This window comes from Gastrolobium bilobum, unplaced genomic scaffold, assembly GCF_033153095.1.
Source record: "Gastrolobium bilobum isolate Gb01-03AN ecotype WA unplaced genomic scaffold, APGP_CSIRO_Gbil_v1 utg5060, whole genome shotgun sequence".
Lineage (NCBI taxonomy): Eukaryota > Viridiplantae > Streptophyta > Magnoliopsida > Fabales > Fabaceae > Gastrolobium > Gastrolobium bilobum.
Genome location: NW_026899124.1, coordinates 374,634 through 397,980, shown reverse-complemented (window position 1 = coordinate 397,980; position 23,347 = coordinate 374,634). Strand labels below are relative to the sequence as shown.

General features: G+C 36.9%; 1 protein-coding gene across 1 annotated transcript; it reads left to right on the top strand.

The window, feature by feature from the left end:
• The first annotated feature begins 247 nt into the window (after positions 1-247).
• Positions 248-2,486, top strand: LOC133287483 (ninja-family protein 3-like). The gene is made up of 2 exons (XM_061485114.1): positions 248-982; positions 1,847-2,486. Exons 1-2 carry the CDS (start codon positions 457-459, stop codon positions 2,413-2,415), a joined length of 1,095 nt encoding a protein of 364 aa, XP_061341098.1. The 5' UTR covers positions 248-456; the 3' UTR covers positions 2,416-2,486.
• The last annotated feature ends 20,861 nt before the right edge of the window (positions 2,487-23,347 follow it).

Below are 23,347 nucleotides of genomic sequence, written 5' to 3'. Positions count from 1 at the left end.
TGTCACTCCCTCACGAAGCGGCATCGTGCTCCCTTCTGCGTCTCGAGATTCAAGCCAAAACTATAGAGATTCGCGGCAACACCACCCAGCCACGTGTCCCTCTACACCCTCTTCCCATCACATCCCTTCACCATTCGCCACGTGGCTTTCACAGAACCTTCGAAAAGCAACTTAAACAGATTCTCATTCTCCCGTTCCTCGATTACAAAGGATTTAGCGGTGTAACCTTTGTTAACGCTCTTATCTTAATTACAAACCCCAACAACATTACCTTACGTGTCTCCAACCGCCCTCACTGCCTTCTCGCGTTCCGCCACGTGTCCCCTATTTTCCTCCCTTTTCTACCACCCCGCGATAAATAATAATAATAATAATAATAGAATTTGAAAATCAGAGTCCCATTTTTTCTTAGAAAGAGAAAAATTAACGTAAGTGTGATATGAAGTTCTAGCAACAATGGTGGAAGTTGAGGAGATAGAGCTGGATTTGGGGTTGTCCATAGGAGGGAGTTTCAGGAAACCCGTTGAGAAGCCAAGACCCGATTCGGAAACAAACGGGTTTCTTTCGGATTCGGATCCGCGAGAGAGAATAATGGGCATGGCCATGGTGGGTGTGGAGGATCCACAATCGAAGCGTGATATTCATGCCTTGAGGAGAATGGAGGCGAAGAATAAACGACAGCAGAAGAGGGTCAGAGAGTCCGAACCCGAATCCGAATGCCAACGGATATCCAAGAGGGAGAAAACGGATTGTCAGAATGTCATGAGTTGTAACACCACCGTTTCCTGGACGACGCCGTTTCATGTGCAGTACGTGCCGTTAAACAATGGCTTTGCGTTACCGTGTTTGGTTCCGAGCGATAAGAATGTGGGTGGAATAGACGGTGTTATTAACGGTGGAGATAAAAAAGCTGCTAAGTCTAATGGGTCTTCAAGGTGTAGTTCTTCTGCGGTTTCGGATTACCAGAGTTCTTCTCGTGAAGGTGAACTTTTTTTTTTTTAATTAATATACTTAATACTTGTTTGCTTTTGTTAGCTGATTATTATGATGTTTTTCCTTTCTTGAAATATTAAATATTATTTCATGGTATATGAATGCATTGAAAGTGTGCTCTGAGTATTTTCGTAATCCATATAACTTTGGAGTTATACAAAAACCTGAATATAAAAATTGATTTATTCACTTTTAAGAGTTATTATTTATATAAAGTAACTAATGCTGCAGATTTGATGTCACGAAGGGTTGAACATAACCAAGAAAAGAAGGTTCTAGATATTTAATTTAAGGGTTTTATAATTCTAATTCAAAATGAGAATTGAAATCTTCTTATACATCATTTCAACGTATAATTTTTTCTAATATATGTGACACATGCTTTTTATTTTTAGAACATAAGATTTAACTTCTCATTTAACTTCAGAATAATAAAACCCTTAATTTAATCGTGTAACATTATCGTGGAGCAAGATACTTAAGATGTGGATTTTATGCAATTTTAAACTAGCTGCAGGTTGTGCAATTCATAATCTTAATCATTCAATTTATCAAACTACAACTTTTTTATTAAAAAAAAAATTATTATACAAGAAAAATATATTTCAGGGTCAAGATGTCAAGCAATTCAATTTATTCATACACCATGCTTTGATATTTCAGTGTACTTTTCTTACAATTCAGTGTTGAGGTTTCATATTCAAAGCCTTTTCTTTGAATTTGTTAAAATATATGTAACAGGGATTTTGTTCACTATGTAATTCTCAACTTTAATCTTGATTCACAAAGTGTAAGCAGCTTAACTTCTTTAGGATATGCTTTTAATAACTCTTTGCATGTTTTGTTTTCTCAGATGGAGGCAGCACTGAATGTCATTCAGCTCATTCTCTAGCAGAACCAAATCAGTTGAACGGTTCCAAAGAAATTAACATCAGAAGCCATCTTGAAGAAAATGCTTCATCTAATCTAATGAGATCCAAACTTGACAATAATGTACAAGAGAGAAAGCACATTGTGAAGGAAACTCAGCCAAATATAATGCAGCCCAAGTCAATGAACCTCAAGGAAGAAGCTGCAACTAACAACAAATCACTTCCAATGCCAATTAACAAGCCTTTGTCTAAAGAAAATTCAAGCATTTTCCCCTTGAAGGATACCAAAGTTGATGTGGGAGAGCATCCAAAACCTCTGTCTCAGGCTTCTTCCCTTCCTCAAATGCCTTATGTATCAACAAAGGGAAATGGACCAAATGGGAAAACAGTAAATGGGTTTTTATTCAGATATACAAAATCTGAAGTTAGCATTGTTTGTGTCTGCCATGGAAGCACATTCTCACCTGCTGAGTTTGTGCAGCATGCAGGGGGCAGAGACATTTCACACCCTTTAAGACACATTACAGTTATTCCTTCTATTTTAGAGTGACCTTTTTTTTATAGCTATTTTCAGTTGTGTATCAAGAGACTTAGAAGTATATGATTTTAAGTGTCAATTTTATGATCTTCTTTCATGAGCTTTCTCTTTTTTTTTGTTATGAGCTTTCTCTATTAACTATTCTTTTTCTTCTGGTTGTTCTCTATTAGCTCTTTAATTAGTATAACTGCATCAATAACTTCTCCAACTGGACTATTTTGTTTTAAAGTGGGCCGGCTTCTATTTTTGTGTAATTAAATTTTTTTTTTTTTTTTATATTGGACTCTACTGTGAAATCTCTTTAACAATTGTTACTTGAATCCTTCCATCCTTTGGAAGGAATAAAAGAAATAATAAAACTAATCAAAATTGAGTATTTTTTCTTTAAATTATAAAAAACTAAGAGCTTCATTGTCATCCTTTTTTCTTTTGGTTATCATTTTAAATAGGATAAGTAATAGTCCTTACATTTTTTAAGTGAATAAAGAATTAGTAATAGTCCTTAAATTTTTTTAAATAAAATAATTATTTGACAGACAACATAATTGAATAGGCTTTTCTCTTTATTCAAATTTTTAAATAGTTAGATATAAAGTTAATGAAAATCAGTTAATGTAGACTTATTTAAATTTTTAAAAAACTATCAGATTAAATTTTGTTAATTGTAGAGAATTTATCTTTTAACTAAAGGTTGTTATTTAAAAATTTAGTAATTTGAGAGCTTAAAAGAATAATGAACATATCTTTCATTTTAAATTTAAACAAAGAGATCGGTAGACAGCTTTGTTTTTTTTTTTTTTTTTGGATTTTAGAAATAGAGTTTATTCAAAGTGGTGATGTGAAAAAAAAAATTATAACTTCATGCCAATCACTTGAATATATCGGATATTCATTAATAGATAAAATGCAAATATGATATTAAAATTTGTATTATGTTGGTATTGTGCCATTGCTAATGTAATATTAGTGAAAACAATATTTTTACATAGGTTGTGTGAACTCGCAAAATCACCGAGTTGGGCTTTTGTTAAAGACACATTTATGTTCGAACGGAGGCTTTTTGACTACTATAGTCTCTTTTTAATAATTAATTATCAAATTGACTTTATTTATAAACTATTTTAAAAATTTAACCTCTCCAGAAAATATAACACCAATCTGCTTCTGTTTGACCGTTGACCATGAAGCCTACCCGGGTACACCCCTCCCTACTCGGGTATTTTTTGAAAATTTATGCCTACCCGGGTAGGGAGGGGTGTACCCGGGTATAGTTCTCGACATCTGAAAAATTGTTTGAATTATTTCCACGAGTAGGGAGGGGTGTATCCGGGTAAATCTCGACCAGAAACCTCAAAACCGTTCGAATATTATCTCAACTATTTCAAATATTTATGGCATCTCAATGTGTTGTTATGCACCACAATAATTGATCCCTATTGATTGTGCCTCAATAAATACGCTCCTTCGTTGCTTGATTTCTGGGAATTATTCTGAAGTTATTTATTTTTGAATTAGTATTTATTTTCTTCCTAATCTGTTACAATTTTGTTTCCCTTTTTTAATGTTGATTTCTTTCCTAATTAGTGTGTAGCTGATTTATAGGGATTGTACCCTTCATCTTAGCGGTTTTGAGGTTTCTGGTCGAGATTTACCCGGGTACACCCCTCCCTATCCAAGTAAATAATTCAAGCAATTTTTCAGATGTCAAGAACTATACTCGGGTACATTCCTCCCTACCCGAGTAGGTAAAAAATTTCAAAATATACCCGGGTAGGGAGGGGTGTACCCGGGTAGGCTTGGTGGTCAACGGTTAAACAGGGGCAGATTGGTGTTATATTTTTTGGGGAGGTTAAATTTTCTAAATAGTTTATAATGAAGGTCAATTTGATAATTAATTATTAATAAAGGGTTCTAAGGGTCAAAAAGCCTCGAATGAAATATATTCATATTTGTGTTAGACTTCAATTATACATGAGCACAATCTGTTGACATAGCATCTGTGAGCAAATAATAATTATAGAGAAAATTATGTGCTGTGGTAGATTAGTGTGCACAAACAAGAGTCCGAAAGCCAGTGTATGTGTGTGCATATGCGGGTGTAACAATAACTAGAGATATTAGGATTTAAAAAGATATACCTATGAGATTTAATGCTTTGTTTATAGAGGAGTTTTATCGGAAGGTAGATAAGGCCAATTTTACCTAACAAGACAAGGTACCCAGAGCATAGTTCCAAAACAATTTCCCTATTATGTATTTAAACTTTTGGATCCAAACATATGATTAGAAAAATCATGATCATCACCTAGTGAAAAACATATGTTGGAAGGTACAAAGGTTAAGTCTATTTTTTTGTTTGGAGGAAAAAGGTAGGGAAGGAAAGGAATTCAAGTAAGAGGGAGAGGAGGGAAGGGAAAAGAAAGAAAATGAAGGGCTGGTTTGGTGGACTGGATATGATAAGAGCGGATAGGATAAGAAAGTTGGATAAGGGTAAGATATGATATGGGGATGATAAGCCTATATCATCTCATGTGTTTTATGAGCACCTGATTAGCAGCAATCTGATAATATTATATTATCCTATCATGTGTTTGAGGCGAACCTGATATCATCATGATATGATATAAATAGACTAAAATACTCTTTTTAACATAATGTCATATAATTTATCAAAAATTAATTTTTAAATTTTTTAAATTTATTTATACAATTCTAACATTTATAATTTTAAACAAAATAATTTTAATTAATTTTTTTATCTGCATATCATATGTACCATTATTCAAAAATCATGTTTCATGTTTCATTAAAAAAAAATGCATTCAATTCAAAAAGGTATATCAATTAATGGTGCTTTCATTTGCTAAGTAGAAACTTTGATCTACATGTAAATACAACTTATAATTTACAAAAAAAAATAAAAAATACAACTTATAATTTGGGGTGGAGAAGGAGAAAGAAAAACCAAAATATAATGCAATAAATACAAATATATTGGGTTGCGTGGGGATATATTGGGTAGCGTAAAGATATATTGAGTATTCAATATTGGTATCCTATCCTATTAAATCATAATCTAGCTCCTTCCATAGGATAAGAAATCATGTATTGGCTAGGATAAAATGAGACAATAGGATAAGCTAATCATATCCTATTGATCCACCAAACAAGAGATAAAAGTAGGATATGATAAATTATCATATCTTATCTTCTTTATCATATACTCCAAACAGGCCCGAAAGATATTTCCTTCCCTTATTTGGGAGTTAAAACCTCCCAAATTGAGAAAACTTTAATTTTAATAACAATAAGAGTTTTGAGGGATTTTGTGATCCCCAAATTCTTTTCTTTTCTTTTTTAAACTCACAAGTCACAAACAAGAGAAGATGATTAATAAAACTGTTGAGATATTCACTTTTTTTCCTTTGCTTCCTAAAACTAACTCGGAAACAACCCTTAAGGTTTCATTTGCCACCATATTGTCCTATTTTTGTAACGAGGCATTGTTCCGGCTGAGGTTTTAAAGTATCTTTTTATGCCTTTGTGTTGATGTTTCATATTCGTCAAATTTATTTAGCCTGTAATTCTCAACTGTAAGCTTGATTTCTATTACCTTCCTTCGATGGAGGCAACACCATTCAACTCATTCTTTGGCAGAACCAACTTGGTCGATCACTTCCAATAAAATTAACATCACAAGCAAACCTCCATATTTTTTCCTTTTCTTGGTCTTGATCTTAGATGAAAAAATTGATAATGAACACTTAGAAAGAGCTCATTTACAACCATCTGATCCCCTCTTAGAACGCCTCTCTTTGTGGTAGAAATGTTAGAGTGAGAACCTAATTGCAGAGACCCTTTCACAATGTACTTACATACATTTCTTTTTTTGTTGGTTACTTACATACATTTCTAACCGTAAACAACTTCCGCAATAGAATGGGTCAGGCCCATCTCATATAAAAAACTAATATAGGATAACGTGCTAAACAAGCCCGTATATTTGAACCCCCATTCAGAACCAGGTCTAGTAATCAATTAAGCACACAATAAACTTTGAAAATTATTCAACAATCTCCCACTTTTCCTAATTAATTATGAAGTCCAAATCCATCATCGTGGCCATGGAATTTATTTATACTACTGGTTATCGAAATTCAAAGATGAACAACAACAAAAGATACACCTCAACTTATGACATACAACTTTTTGTCAGTTACAATCAAGGTATACCCAACAAAAAACTTTGGGATGTATGAAATTCAAAATTTCACTTAGGTCCTTCCCTGATTGTAAAACCAAGATGCCTAAAATAACCATATATGAGTATACTTTGGTATTAACCAATATTGAGGGCAATCGCTATCAACTTAGATTAATATCTATCTTTGGCTAAACATCTCTATTACGTGAATGATATACTCCCTATTGGAAACAATTTGGAGGTATTATTAGGAATAAAGAGTTGGTCAAGTAAGAATTTTGGTATGAAAAACTTGGGGAAATATATCTATATTCTACGAATAAAACTTTTATGGGATTGGAAGAATAAAATTGTTGGGATTATCTCAAGCTTCTTACAATGACAAAATCGTTGCAGGTTGAGCATAGAAAATTCTAAGAGGAGAATCATGCTCTTTAAACACGAATGAATAGGATATCTTATGTTTCACTAATAGATAGTCTCATGTATGACTTGTTGTGCACCAAGATAGATATTTGCCACGCAGTGGGAGTAGCGAACCAGTATCAATTCGACCCTGGAGAACATTAAATAGTTGCTAAACATATACTCAAATATTTTCGGAGAATAAGAGATTATATGCTAGCCTATTTTGGTGGGAGTCTTGAAACCGTAAGTCAGACAGACTTAGCTTTCTGACGGAATATTGACTCAAGAAAATCGACTTTAAGCTAAGGGTGTACATTTAAACCAGGATAGCATTATAGGTTAAACTAGCAAATCCTTTCACCAAGAGTTTACCTAAATGTGTGTTTGAGACGAATGTCACTTCTTTAGGTTTTATGAGGTTCCCCTTATACTAGGAAAGTGGGATATATTGTTTTATTTATGCTCTTGGAACAAGATAATGTAATAATGTAATCTTTTTTTAAAAATTTTTTAATTAATGTGGTGTTGTTCATATGCACATTATTTACAAACATAAAGGTCTATATTATGGAGTATATGATCCTTTGGATATGTTCATGAAGGATATATCATAGGATCTCACAATTAATTAAAAAACATAACAATTAATAAATTAAATTTTTTTATTTAAGCTGCAATGCTTTATAAAATGATTTGTTCAAAGCACTATAAAATATCAGTGTGAATTAATACTCACATTGAAAGGATTACAGAGAGATCTGGTTAAGGCTGAATTTTTATCGTAAGGTATCAAATCTTCAATCAAAAATAATTATGTTATTACTCTTTACAAGTCAAATAAAAACACAGCCTTGACCTTACCAAAAAAAAAAAAAAAACACAGGCTTGTCCTTGATAAGGTTGCAGATATGCATATGTAAAACATGTTATTTGTTTTGCGGAAACACATACACATACTATCTACATAGAAGCCCAATAAAATTCATAAAAGAAACATGCAATCTCATAATATAAACATGTGATCATACAAACCTCGTACCTTTGTATTTCTTTAAGGTTCCAAACCTTGATCATGGTGTAGATGTGCGGATCCTCCAATGGTAATCCACACTACCACTTGATGGCAAAGAAGAATACTTCTAGTAAGGCACTCTCCTTTGCTTGGTTGCTTGCTAATCGAACAAGAATAGGGTTGCCTACTCTATGGTGTTTACTTGGGATCCAAGCTACTATGATGCATAACTTGGAGTGCAAGAAAGTGAATTCCCTCCTTCATAATCAAATTATGAATTCCCTCCTTTGTGATGGTTGAATTCGAATTTAACATCTAGTGCTTGTCTCGTTTAAATTTGAATTCTAAGACTACTCTTAAAAGGGTTTGACCAATTCAAATCTTATGATAAGAATTATCGTAATCTAGTTAAGATAAGAACGAAATTAAATTCACAATTCAAATTTCAAACTTTACAAGTTCAAAATTTAAATTACGATCATTATTTTTTAATTAAAACTTAAAACTTATGAAAAGATCTTATCTTATCCTTATCCTATTCAAATTCAAATTCAAAATTAAAATAAAGATCAAATCTTTATTTAATATAAACTTGATCAACATTTGATCTTATCAAATGAATGGAGTAGCCCTCTCCAAGGCTCAATTGCACAAGTGGCTAACGCCTACTAGGTGTAGCTAGCTTGTGCCTAAATGGGCTCAAGCCCATGTATTCATAATACATGCTCACATACTTCTTGCATGATCTTATCACGTAAGATCTACACTATACACTAGACGCCTAATACCATAAGCTAGTTCATGCCATAAAAAATGATATGGGTGTGTGACCTATTAGGCCCATTTAGCCACTAACATAAATAAGCTTGGGCCAATTAAACTCCTTTAATGGATCCAACACATTTAATGACCATATAGAGTAATAGCAATACTTTGTGGCTCCAGAGCTAAATGGAAGATCATATGATCTTCCTTTACCGTGTGGTTCTCATGCCAATCCATCCCTTTATCTCATTATCTATCTCCCAGTCAAGAGCAAAGATGTTGTATCAACTCTTTAGCAATCGAAAGAAAGCTTTTCCAGAACTAGGAGTCTTCTTCCATAAACTCTAAAGGAAGATCCACGAACTTCTTCATGATCCCTATATCGTGCACAGATTCCCGAGTCATATTGAAGTTAATCGAGTTCCACTAGTCTTTTGTGAATAACTAATCTCTTACTGATATGATGAATCCTATTAGCTTATCCATCTATACTCATGCCCTTAGGTCATACTCAAAAGTACATTATACTCCCCATGTTTCAAGAGGATAGAGTTATACAATCAAAGTATGACCCTTAGACACAGTATTTGATGACAACCTCAAGTCTAACAATGATCCACACTTCTAAATGATGAAAGTATATCCAATGATACCTGTTGTAAGGATTCCTTATGGAGTCTGTCGACGAGTCAGTTAGTGCCATTTGTTCCATTAACAAATCCACCCATAACATTGGCTAAGGCATCTCCATGCCTACATCCATGAGGTTTGTACCTTACATCAACATGTAAATAACCTGATGTCGAACTATTCTAATCAAGTTGACCAATGCCATTTCTTGGTGACTCTCAACTAAGAACTATATTTAGTGAATAATTCAATAGCGTACTCAAGTCCTCATGATCATGATCTCATCATAGATCCTCAAGATACACCTTGATTATTTCAAGGGCCTTTATCCATAAACTAATAATAGTTAACAGTGAATAGAGATAAATACATAACAAATAAAGTAAATCATCTAAATATTATTCATAAAACATGTGAAAGTAAATGGTGTCATCTGACTCTCATATTGTCTCTAGGACACCTATACTAACACTCTTAATTTTGAGTTTATTATAAATAGGCAATTGAATAGTTATCATTCTTTGATATATCAACAAGTGATGTCTGATTCATTGACTACCAATAAGTTGGTATTTTAGTGGTGAGATTTTTTTATAATCAATAATTATGAAATAAAGAATGTGGAATTTGTATGAATATGCTTTTGATATGTTTCAGTACTTGATACTAAAGACACTAGCCAATACAACTAATTAAATAATTAGTATTATTTTTGAGAAACTATTAAAATCAAGAAAATAAATAATTGATTGAGCGACAAAAACTTATCAATCAATTATGGATAATTTACCAAGGAGAAATACATATTCTTGTTATTATTATTAATATTAAAGTTCAACTTCAAGATTTTAGTGGAATAATGTCAAATTGAATAATCATTTCTCAATTAAGGGAAGTGTTTATTAATAATATATGGTAGATCCCTAGGCTAGCTTGACATAAGGGATGAGACATTTATTAGTCGTCAATGACTGATAAGTTGCATGATCTTGGGCTTTGGGCTTAAGTTTTTATTCAAGAGCAAGTAGGAGAATGTTGGAATTTGCTTTTATACCAAAATATCTGTAAGAACCCGCACCGTTAATTAAGGTATTTAATTAATTAATTATGCAAAAATAGGAAATGATTCCATAATTGACCCTAATAATTATTTATGAGGCTTAATAATTATGGTAAGTGATTAAGAATGCTGAAAGTCGCTTTTCGGAAGAAAAGTGCAGATACCGGTTCTGCTAGTCGGTATAAATGCGTGCCGAAAAAGTATCCCGGAAAATTAAAGTAAGTGGATGATAATTACTAGAATAATATGTAGGACTTGTAAAACGAGTTTCGAGTCCAAATAATGAGAACTGGTGCTAGAAACTGGTACTGGCTTTGAAAAGCGCCTACCGAAAAGGTGCTCAGAAAATTATAATAAAAATATGATAATTCTTGGAAAAATGTGTAGTTTCAGGTTCCAAAGTTTGGGATCAAAATGATAAGCGTAGCAATTTAAGCTAATACTGCGTGTTTTAATGAGTTTTGGCTATATATACTATGTCTAAGGGCACATTGCCCTAGATACCTAAATTTTGAACGTGGCTTTTCTTGGAGGCTGACCAGAATAGTGTTCTTAGGCCTCCTTCTCCATTTCTTGATCAAGTAATCACCTTTGATGCTTGTTCTTCCATTTAAACACTTGGTGAGGGTGAGGGTTGGCTTTGGGACTGCATTGTTGGCTTTTTTCTGAGTTAGAGAACCTGTGTAAAGGAGTTTGAACTGCTGAGTTTTGTGTTTGAAGGGTGGGAGTCTCATTCTTGGCATTTTGATCTTCAAAGTGTCACCTTTGTGAAGAAAAACCTACTCTTGATGGTGTCATTTTCGTGCATCATGTTGAGTCAGCTTTGAGTGGCTGTTGTGAGCTCCAAGAGCATATCCCTCCTCTGTTTTTGAGTTGTGGTATGATCACCAACCTTTAACTTGAGTTTTAATGCTTAAAAATGGAAGCTTGATGCATGTTAAGGCTAAAAGATGATAACTTGTTGTTGGGTAATGCTTAACACACCTAGAAATGCATGTTTAAGTGTTTAAAATCGGTAAAAACCCAACCTTGGAAGGATATCTTCACGAAATACAATTTCTGCATTCTGTCGTGAAATATCCGGATATGTGCCTGAACAATATTCGGATATGTGATATCCGGATATGGGATTTGGACATCCGGATATTAGATATCCGGATATGGAATTCTGGATATTCGGATATTGCATATCCAGATATGGTCCCGAGGAATATCCGGATATTCTGGGATTTCGCAGAACAGTAGCTGTGTTGTGTGTACAGTAGGCTATTGGGGGTTTGTGGACCCTAGTTTGATGAAGTTGAACTTCTGTATTTAATGGACTAAGCCAGAATCATGGGATTGAGGGCTTGTAGCTTTGTTGGAAGCTTTAAGACTTGAAAACGTAATAAAAAGGCGTTGTCTTTAATTTGTATACATGTGGTACATGTTTATTGATTTATATTTGGTCCATATCATATTGTGATCTGCTGTGATTGGACTTTGAGCTTGTGGCATTGGATAGCTAGCTTAGAGGTAAGCTTTCGTTTCCTCGGTTTAGCCATGTTGTGGTTCCACCATGTCCCATGGGGGTAAGGTTATATGCATGTTGTGTACATGCTTTTGATGTTTTGGAAATGCTGTTGAGCTATTGTATGTTAGTGCCTTGTTGATATGCATGGAGGTGTTCCACCTATACGGTAAGCCTGAGTATGTAGAACATACAAGAGGGTGAGGCTGTGGGTGAGGTGCAAGCGGTGTTCCTTGTACTACATGGAGGGAATAGACGTATTCCTACATTTCTCTGGCCAGTAGATAGTGATTACACACATGCCATAGATATCTGTTGCACTACATAGTTTTGGAACTGATAATGATATATATGCTTTTTGAACTTATATTGCACATGTAAGTGAGCTTGGGGTGGAAGATCCTTGAGGACCCCTTGTCTTACTGAGATTTCTAGTTTAGAGATCTCACCCCACGTTTGGTGAATGCTTATTTCAGGGTCAGGTAATGTTGAGACCTCAGGCGGCAGGAGGCCGGAGCTGAGTTAGATTGCTGTTATATTATGCTGCCATGATTGGATGCTGGATTTGCATGTTGTTTATATGCTTATAGCTTCAGTTATGTTTATGGAGTTTTATGTTGAGACTGGTTGTTGACTATGTTTATTTGGAGAGCATGGGGATTGTCCATGACACATAGTATTGTTATGTCTTGTTTATGTCTTGAGTCTTTTGGAGTTGTAATAATGTATCAGGATATTGTCCGGATTACGTGATGTAATGTCGTGATTTAGATACACACTTTATCTATATATTGAGGTATTTCAGTAGATGTCTTATTGCAATTTTACATATAGGCGATATTTTATGAAATTGATTAAGTAATCAAGTTGGTAATTGATAATGACGTCATAATTGAAAAGAAAAAGAATATTCCCCATTTTTAATTAAGCACTGCTTAATACGATGTAATGTTAATATTCCGAGTATACACGGGGTGTTACAATATCCTTCAACTTTTAGTGTATGAGAACAGTTCAGAAAGACCTAGGGTAGGTTTTTCTTATTGCCCATATATATTCTCCCTTAAGCTCTTGGGCCATCATTTGATCTTCTAAGAAAGAGAACCCTGAGTGCTCAACACTTCTCTCTCCCCTGCTTGAGAATAGCCTGGAAGATCCATCTGTAAGAACCCGCACCGTTAATTAAGGTATTTAATTAATTAATTATACAAAAATAAGAAATGATTCCATAATTGACCTTAATAATTATTTATGAGGCTTAATAATCATAATAAGTGATTAAGAATGCTGAAAGTCACTTTTCGGAAGAAAAGTGCAGATACCAGTTCTGCTAGTCGGTATAAATGCGTACCGAAAAAGTATCCCAGAAAATTAAAGTAAGTGCATGATAATTACTAGAATAACATGTAGGACTTGTAAAACGAGTTTCAAGTCCAAATAATGAGAACTGGTGCTAGAAACCGGTACTGGCTTTGAAAAGCGCATACCAGAAAGGTGCTCGGAAAAATATAAGAAAAATATGATAAATCTTAGAAAACTATGTAGTTTCAGAATCCAAAGTTTGGGATTAGAATGCTAAGCGTAGAAATTAAAGTTAATACTGTGTGTTTAAGTGTGTTTGGGCTATAAATACTCATTTAAGGGCTCACAACCCTAGATAACAGAAAACCAGCGTGAGTTTCTCTTTGGTGGCTGACATCCTATACTGTTCCATTGCCATCTACTCCATTTTGAGACTTTGTGATCATTTTATGCTTGTTTCTTCTTAAAACCTTCTTCCTAAACACTTGTTCTTGTTTGAGTGAGCCTTGGGAGGTTGGAAGACACAATTTTTCTGAGTGATCAGCCACTGTTCTTGCTTGTTTCGGGGCTAACCTTGGTGGTTGGGTTGAAAGAAGTTTTGTCTTGGGTTTTTGGTGGTCTAAGTGTTGATCTTTGGTGCTAAAGGGTCAACCTTTCTTACCATTTTCGTACACCATATTTCCAGTAGCTGTTGAAGTTGTTTTGGGAGCTTCTTGAGCAGTTGAACCTCTTTTTTGGCCTTTGGTATGTATACCAACCTTCGATCTTGAGTTTTAAGGCTTAAAAATGGTAGCTTGATGCATGTTAAGGTTAAAAGATGATAACTTGTTGTTGGGTGAGGCTTAACACATCTAGAAATGCATGATTAGGTGTATAAAATCGGTAAAAGGGAACCTTTTAGGGATATCTTCATGAAAATGCAGAAACTGCATTCTGTCGTGAGATATCCGGATATTTGTCGAACTGATATCCGGATATTGGATATCCGGATACGTGGTTTTGGGATATCCGGATATTGGATATCCGGATATGTGAATCTGTATATCCGGATATTGCATATCCGGATATGTACAGTGAGATATCCAGATATTCTGGGATTTCGCAAAACAGTAGCTGTGTTGTGCGTACAGTAGGCTATTGGGGGTTTGTAGACCCTAGATTGATGACGTTGAACTTCTGTATTTAATGGATTAAGCCAGAATCATGGGATTTAGGGCTTGTGGCTTTGTTAGAAGCTTTAAGACTTGAAAACGTAATGAAAAAGGTGTTGTCTTTAATTTGTATGCATGTGGTACATGTTATTGATTTATGTTTGGTCCATATCAGATTGTGATCTGCTGTGATTGGACTTTGAGCTTGTGGCATTGGATAGCTAGCTTAGAGGTAAGCTTTCGTGTCCTCGCTTTAGCCATGTTGTGGTTCCACCATGTCCCATGGGGATATGGTATATGCATGCTGTGTTACATGTTTTTGATGTTTTGGAAATGCTGTTGAGCTATTTTATGTTAGTGCCTTGTTGATATGCATGGAGGTGTTCCACCTATACGGTAAGCCTGAGTATGTAGAACATACAAGAGGGTGAGGCTATGGGTGAGGTGCAAGCGGTGTTCCTTGTACTACATGTAGGGAATAGACGTATTCCTACATTTCTCTGGCCAGTAGATAGTGATTACACACATGCCATAGATATCTGTTGCACTACATAGTTTTTGGAACTGATAATGATATAAATGCTTTTGAACTTATATTGCACATGTAAGTGAGCTTGGGGTGGAAGATCCTTGAGGACCCCTTGTCTTACTGAGATTTCTAGTTTAGAGATCTCACCCCACGTTTGGGGAATGCTTATTTCAGGATCAGGTAATGTTGAGACCTCAGGTGGCAGGAGGCCAGAGCTGAGTTAGAGTGCTGTTATTTTATGCTGCCATGATTGGATGCTGGATTTGCATGCTGTTTATATGCTTATAGCTTCAGTTATGATTTTGGAGTTTTATGTTGAGATTGTTGTTTACTATGTCTATTTGGTGAGCTTGGGGATTGTCCATGACACATAGTATTATTATGTCTTGAGTCTTTTGGAGTTGTAATAATGTATCAGGATATTGTCCGGATTACTTGATGTAATGCCGTGATTTAGATACACACTTTATCTATATATTGAGGTATTTCAGTAGATGTCTTATTGCAATTTACATACAGGCGTTATTTTATGAAATTGATTAAGTAATCCAGTTGGTAATTGATAATGACGTCATAATTGAAAAAAGAAAAGAATATTCCGCATTTTTAATTAAGCACCGCTTAATACGATGTAATGTTAATATTCCGGGTATACACGGGGTGTTACATTTTATGGTATCAGAGCAACGGTTCAAGGGAAAAACCTATATGTATTGCAATGATTAGGATGTGTGGTTGTGTCTGTTTTGTGTGTTTGCTCCGTCGAGTATTCTTATGATAATTTATATGTGACCACATTGCGTGGGCCTGATCAACTCATAATTTGTGTAACTTGTGCAAAATCATGGTAAGACCCGGGAGAAACCGCGAGACTTCGGAGGATCGGTCCGATCCTGTCCTGGCTGCATTAGCTGAGATGCAGGCGGCTCGACTAGCCGACCAAGAGGCCATGAGAATGGCAAACCAGGCCATGCTGGACGCTGTCAGAGAGGCGAACAGGAAGGCCACGGAGGACGTGTTGGAGGCCAACCGTCTGGCGAACATGACGATGTTTAGAGTCATATTGGAGGAGATGAGGAATGGCCCTGATGTTGGTCATGCTCCACCGCCACCACCGCCACCACCACCACCTCCACCCAGTCTGCAGGATGACTCTCGGAGTCAGATGGGAGATAGCAGACATCTTACGGGGGCCATGCAGACCGTCCCTGTTTTTGTTGAGGATCGTGATGAGATCGATCGCCGGCTGAATGCTTTCCGTAAGCATAAGCCACCTGCCTTTGATGGATCCTTTGATCCTGTTGCTGCTGCACGTTGGCTTCAGGCGTTGGACAAGATTTTTCGAGTCATGCAGTGCACAGATCCGCAGAAGTTGATGTTCGCTACTTACATGCTGGAGGGCGATGCCCATGAGTGGTGGACAAACCTTTCTCATGTCTACGAGATGCAGGGTCATGTGATGACTTGGCCTATGTTCGAGGATTTCTTCTTGGGTCAGTACTTTCTATATGACGCTCAGGAGAGGCAGCATGGAGAGTTTGACAGATTGGTTCAGGGCTCGTTGTCTGTGGACGAGTACCTGGCCAAGTTCAACCAGTTGGTGAAGTTTGCACACTTCAGGATGGCGAGGCCTACTCCTACATTTCTGGCTACTAAGTTCCGCAGGGGACTTAGTGAGGATATTGCTGGTTACCTAGCTGGTTCTGCTTCTAGAGATTTTGGGACACTGGTTCAGCAGTGTCGTGATATTGAAGATTACTACAGCTCGAGTAAGGCCAAGAGGGCCAAGGTTGCTGAGGCGAAGAAGGTTGCAGCTGGTAGTTCCACTTCTTGGCGAGACAGGAAGTTTGGGAACAAGGGCAAGGGTAAACCGTTGGCAGCTCGGCAGGCGCCAAGTCAGTTCAAGAGGACTTCTGCTCAGGGGAGTGTAGCGAGACCTCCTGCTCCCAGGTGTTCGGGAAGCGAGAAGACTCATTTTGGGCCGTGTTCTACCGGCCAGTTGATTTGCTTTCAGTGTGGCAAGGAGGGCCACTTCTCCAGATATTGTCCGTCGGCGACGACGAGGGCTACTGCAGTGCAGGCAGTGCCACTTCAGATGGTTCCCCTTCCACCTGCTTCGGCACCGGCAGTGCCACCATCTTCTGGGAGAGTGTATACTTTGGATCGTCAGCAGTCGGATCGAGCTCCGAACCTTGTCAGAGGTACTGTTACGATTGGTTCATCAGCTGTTGATGTGTTGTTTGACTCTGGGGCTACGCATTCTTTTGTTGCTACCCCGATTGCTGTGGGGCTTGAGTTGCCCAGTGATGTGCTTTCTCCACCGATGCGGGTGACTACCGCCACCGGAGAAAGATGTGATGCTACCACTGTTCATCGCGATGTGGCGTTTCAGTGGGATGGCCGTGAGTTCTCGGTAGATCTGATAGGGTTGCCGATGGCCAACTTGGAGGTTATTCTGGGCATAGATTGGCTGTCCAGAAATTGTGTGATGATTGATTGTTGTGCCAAGCGTGTAGAGTTGTCTCCGTGTGATTCCACAGTTCCTCGCCGTACATTTCGTTTCTGCAGGCTAGGAGAGCCTTGAGAGCAGGGGCATTTGGTTATGTCATGTTGGGAGGTTTGGTGAGTGGTACACAGGAGGACATCACCGGCATTCCTGTGGTGAGGGAGTTCCTTGAGGTGTTTCCTGAGTTTCCGCCACAGAGGGAGATAGAGTTCTCCATAGATCTGTTGCCTGGTGTGGGGCCGATCTCTTTAGCTCCATACCGGATGTCGCCACCAGAGTTGGCAGAGCTGAAGAAGCATATTGAGGATCTTTCAGCGAAAGATTTCATTAGACCGAGTGTGTCTCCTTGGAGAGCACCGGTTATCTTTGTGAAGAAGAAGGACAGGACAATGCGATTGTGCACCGACTACAGGAAGCTAAACAAGGTGACGATCAAGAACAAGTATCCTCTTCCTTGGATTGATGATCTGTTGGATCAGCTCAGGGGTGCTTGTGTGTATTCCAAGATTGATCTCCGGTCCGGATACCATCAGATTCGGGTGAAGCCGGAGGATGTCCCGAAGACCGCATTTCGCTCGAGATATGGTCATTTTGAGTACTTGGTGATTCCGTTCGGTCTCAACAATGCACCTGCTGTGTTCATGGATTACATGAACCGGATTTTCCAGCCGTACCTGGATCAGTTTGTGATCGTCTTCATTGACGATATTTTGATTTACTCCAAGACGGAGGAGGAGCATGTGGGGCATTTGAGAACTGTTCTGCAAGTGCTGAAGGAGAAGAAGCTGTATGCAAAGCCTTCCAAATGTGAGTTCTGGCTCAAGTCTGTGAAGTTTCTTGGGCATGTTATTTCTGCTGAGGGAGTTGCAGTGGATCCGAACAAGATTGAGGTCGTGCTGGATTGGGAGAGACCCAAGACAGTTACGGAAGTGAGGAGCTTTCTGGGTTTGGCACGTTACTATCAGAGGTTCATCAAGGGATTCTCCAGCATGGTTTTGCCATTGACTCGCCTTACTCGGAAGGAGACTCCATTTGTGTGGACTCACGAGTGTGAGGTCTATTTTCAGGAGTTGAAGGAGAGACTGACTACTGCTCCTGTGTTGGTCATTCTTGATCCTGCGCTTGAGATTGAGCTTTACACCGACGCCTCCGGGAAGGGGCTAGGTTGTGTGTTGATGCAGTTGGGCAAAGTGATTGCCTATGCTTCGAGGCAGTTGAAACCTCATGAGGAGAACTACCCTACTCATGACTTGGAGTTGGCTGCTATAGTGTTTGCTTTCAAGATTTGGAGGCATTATCTTTTTGGCTTGAGGTTTGTGGTTTTCAGTGACCACAAGAGTTTGAAGTACCTGTTCGACCAGAAGGAGTTGAACATGAGGCAGAGGAGATGGATGGAGTTCATTAAGGACTACGACTTCGAGCTAAGGTATCATCCTGGCAAGGCCAATGTGGTAGCTGATGCTTTGAGTCGGAAATCCAGTAGTTCATCCAGTTTGTTACTTGGTAACTTCGATGTGGTTGAGAAGTTCCGCAACTTGGCAGTGACCGCTCCGTGTGAGAGTGTACTTCTCGGATTGGAAGCATCTAATGTTGTGAACGAGCTGCTTGAAAAGATTAAAGAGGCACAAGTTCAGAGAGAGTGTCTGGATTATGTGAAGAACCAAGACGGTGTGTCTTGGAATGAGGATGGAGTGCTTTTGTTTCAGCAGAGGATTGTAGTTCCTCGAGGTCCGTTGACAGAGGAGATTATGGCAGAAGGCCATAAGGGTCAGTTTTCTATCCACCCTGGTGCTACTAAGATGTATCAAGACTTGAGGAAGAACTTCTGGTGGCCGGGCATGAAGAAAGATGTTGCTATCTTTGTGTCTAAGTGTTTGGTTTGCCAGAAGGTGAAGATTGAGCATCAGAGACCGTCTGGTGAACTTCAACCTCTTGAAGTACCACAGTGGAAGTGGGAAGGTATTTCCATGGACTTTGTGGTGGGATTGCCGAAGACTCAGGCAGGTTGTGACTCTATTTGGGTCATTGTGGACAGACTGGCGAAGTCTGCCCATTTTCTTCCAGTGAAGTTGAGCTTCACTACAGAGCAGTTGGCCAAGCTTTATGTCCGCGAGATTGTGAGGCTTCACGGGGTGCCCGAGAGTATCATTAGTGATAGGGACCTGAAGTTCACTTCTCGGTTCTGGGAGGCGCTGCAGGAGGTTTTTGGTACGCAGTTGAGATTGAGTACCGCCTATCACCCTCAGACTGATGGACAGACTGAGAGGACCATCCAGACCTTGGAGGACATGTTGCGAGCTTGCATGTTGGAGCAAGGCTCGGCATGGGATAGGTACCTTCCATTGGTTGAGTTTTCTTACAACAACAGCTTTCATGCTAGCCTGGGCATGGCGCCCTACGAAGAACTGTATGGTAGGAGGTGTTGGACTCCTACTTGTTGGTCTGAGGTTGGGGATAAGTGAGCTTTGGGTGGAAGATCCTTGAGGACCCCTTGTCTTACTGAGATTTCTAGTTTAGAGATCTCACCCCACGTTTGGGGAATGCTTATTTCAGGATCAGGTAATGTTGAGACCTCAGGCGGCAGGAGGCCAGAGCTGAGTTAGAGTGCTGTTATTTTATGCTGCCATGATTGGATGCTGGATTTGCATGCTGTTTATATGCTTATAGCTTCAGTTATGATTTTGGAGTTTAATGTTGAGATTGTTGTTTACTATGTCTATTTGGTGAGCATGGGGATTGTCCATGACACATAGTATTATTATGTCTTGAGTCTTTTGGAGTTGTAATAATGTATCAGGATATTGTCCGGATTACTTGATGTAATGCCGTGATTTAGATACACATTTTATCTATATATTGAGGTATTTCAGTAGATGTCTTATTGCAATTTACAGACAAGCGTTAGTTTATGAAATTGATTAAGTAATCCAGTTGGTAATTGATAATGACGTCATAATTGAAAAAAGAAAAGAATATTCCGCATTTTTAATTAAGCACCGCTTAATACGATGTAATGTTAATATTCCGGGTATACACGGGGTGTTACACCATCTATCTTATAATTATTTTCTACAAGGAGATTTATCACTGGCTATTTTCTATGAGGAGACACAACAACCAACGAAGGAACCTTTGTGCGCCTACACACAAAAAGTTGTGCCCTTTGTGGTTGTGTGAAAATGATGATTTATCAGCATACAAACATATTTGATCCTATACACTTCCACATATCCATTTTTTCCTTCGAGTCCATAGTTGGGGAATCACCACCAATAAGTGGATTCGACACCACATCCCAACCGACATTAGGTGTATAGATCATTCCATTTATATGGTCTTTAGTTATATTCCATTACCAATCAATTTGAGACTTCATCACACTTGAATATTCCTACACTTTAAATTTTGTATGGTGGCTTGTGTAATGTATGTGTTTTGATTTGTGCTACATATGGTCATTTGGGTTCGTCTTTTATGTTTCCCCATTTCTAGAAAAGGTGGTTGGTTTATCAGTTGACTTCAACATAAAGCAGAGACATTTTGGAGTTGAGGTGCTGTTGTGTTTAATTTTTTCCCCTCAAATTTTAATTTCGTTTAATATTATAGGTATATGGGATAATCTTATGCGATTTCTAATATGAACTTTATTTTTTTGGAGTGCTTTGGTGGGTTAATGGAACTTAATGCTATAATAAAATTGGACTTGTGATTTGAATTATTATTGACAAAGGTTTATTCTGTGTTATAGTGGTTGAATTGTATGGTGATCCAAGTTTATTTGCATTTTTATTGATTGATTTGTTAATGAATTGGGTTTGTCAAAGGTGGTCTAAACATGAAAGCATAATCACTTTGATAGCATTACATATAAATCAAAGCAAGGTGCACTTTTAGCTAAACCTTGTATTTGGATATCTTTCTCAATGTTTAATTATTATCTTCCTTCTTTAATGTGTTGTTTATGTTATAAAATTAAGGATAAAAATAAAGAAAGGAAAGTGAAGAAAGAAAACATATGAAGATCAAAGGAAGAGCTCTAGGAAAAGTATGGAAATATCACTAACTTAATTCATTCATCATATCATCTTTCATTGGGTATTTGATAGCCTATATCATTGTGCTCTTGAAGTAGCAATAAGTGTTTGATAATCCATATTATTAATTTAAGAATTTAAGAATTTTTCATTATGTTATGGTAAAAATTGAAAAGCCAAAATTTCACACACTCAAAATGAATGGAAATAATTATAATTTTAGACCAGTTGATCCAAAAAATTTACCCGAAGCAAATATCAAATCTATGAAAGACTCTGGCCATTTTGAGAGCTATGAAAACAGACAAGGAGTGACTAAGTTTTGTATCCCTGCAGAAAATGCAACACCTATAATGGAGATTCCATTGGGACTAAATATTTATAAGTCTAGTCAACGCCGGAAGCGTGAATAACTTGTAGGGGCTAAAGACATAAATTCGAGGAAAAAGAAAAGGAAGTCACTTGTCGCTCCTCCTAAAGGTTTTTAATCAATTTATGCAATATTTTGGTATGCGTGTCATGTACTATTTTTTCTTCGTTAGTTTTTTGCTTATTCGGTTTTCTAGTAAGGTTTTATGAGGCGTGACCTTAACGCAATGATGTCCAAGGGAAAATATTGTAAATGGATGTTATCAATATAATTGAGTGGACATTACTACAATTTATTTTTAGAGATGATAATGAGATTGTCATTATGAAAAATTATAACTGTTGTTTCGCTTCCATAGCTCCAGGAGTATCTATATGGCTTAATTGAGTGGGAGTTACACATTGTACTCTTTTTTTCTATACCAAATTTTATCCTACTGAGTTTTTTTTTTTGAAATATTTTTTAATAAAACAGTCTAAGTTAGTGTATAACAAAAGATTGTTTGTCAATTTTGAATATTGTACTCTTTTTCTTTCACTAAGTTTTTGTACCATTGGATTTTTCTTAGCAAGGTTTTGATAAAGCATATTTATAGTGTAATTTAATCTAGGGGAGTTTTGTAAAATATGTATTTTAATATGTGGATGACCTTAGACCTTTTATATACTTTATGAATTGTGGATGACCATTTGATTTTTCATGACTTTTGATATATTATATAACCACTAGTCCACTACGCTAATGGTGTATTGAAGTGTATTTACTCCCCTATTCATGTATAGAGTCTTATATAAGGACATGACTCATAGAGAAATTGGGACAATGAATGAATTCAGAAGTTAGTGATATTTCCATACTTTTCCAAGAGCTCATACTTATATCTTCTTATTTTCTCTCTTCACTTTCTTTTCTCTATTTCTCTTCCTTAATTTTATAATAGTTTACATTATTTTGGTAGAAGCCATTATTTTTATTACATTATTAGATTTTTCCGAGATTGCTTTAACCATTATTCATTAATAGTAAGTTTTTTACTTTTGTGGACCGATAGTAAATCATAGTCTAATTATGTTATTATTCGTTTTCACAATATCTTACTTATTTTGGCGTTTCTTGTTTTTTTTTTTCTTCATTTAATGTTCCAATTTATTGGTTTTATCCCCTGAAATTTTTTTATATTTGTGTCATACCACTTTTATTGAAGGGAAGTTGGTATCACAGCAAATAACCAAGGGCAGACCAGTATTTGCCCCTCCCTAAACTTTGATTCTTTTATTATTATATGTATAAAATGATATTTTTCTAATAAAAGTAAATTATTAGAGTTAATAATTAGTCCCTCCCTAAACAATATTTATAATAGTTAGTTCATCTTATTATTCTCAATAACACTTTAGTATTTTATTTTCCCTCCGATCACAAAAAATTCTGGTTCTGCCACTAGAACCATTGTGCTGGTAATT

What these genes read in the sequence shown, in the direction of transcription:
- LOC133287483 (XM_061485114.1), top strand. Translation starts at nt 457, where the DNA reads ATGGTGGAAGTTGAGGAGATAGAGCTGGATTTGGGGTTGTCCATAGGA. An exon ending in CCAGAGTTCTTCTCGTGAAG is followed by an intron (nt 983 to 1,846) that starts GTGAACTTTTTT and finishes TTGTTTTCTCAG; the next exon opens with ATGGAGGCAGCACTGAATGT.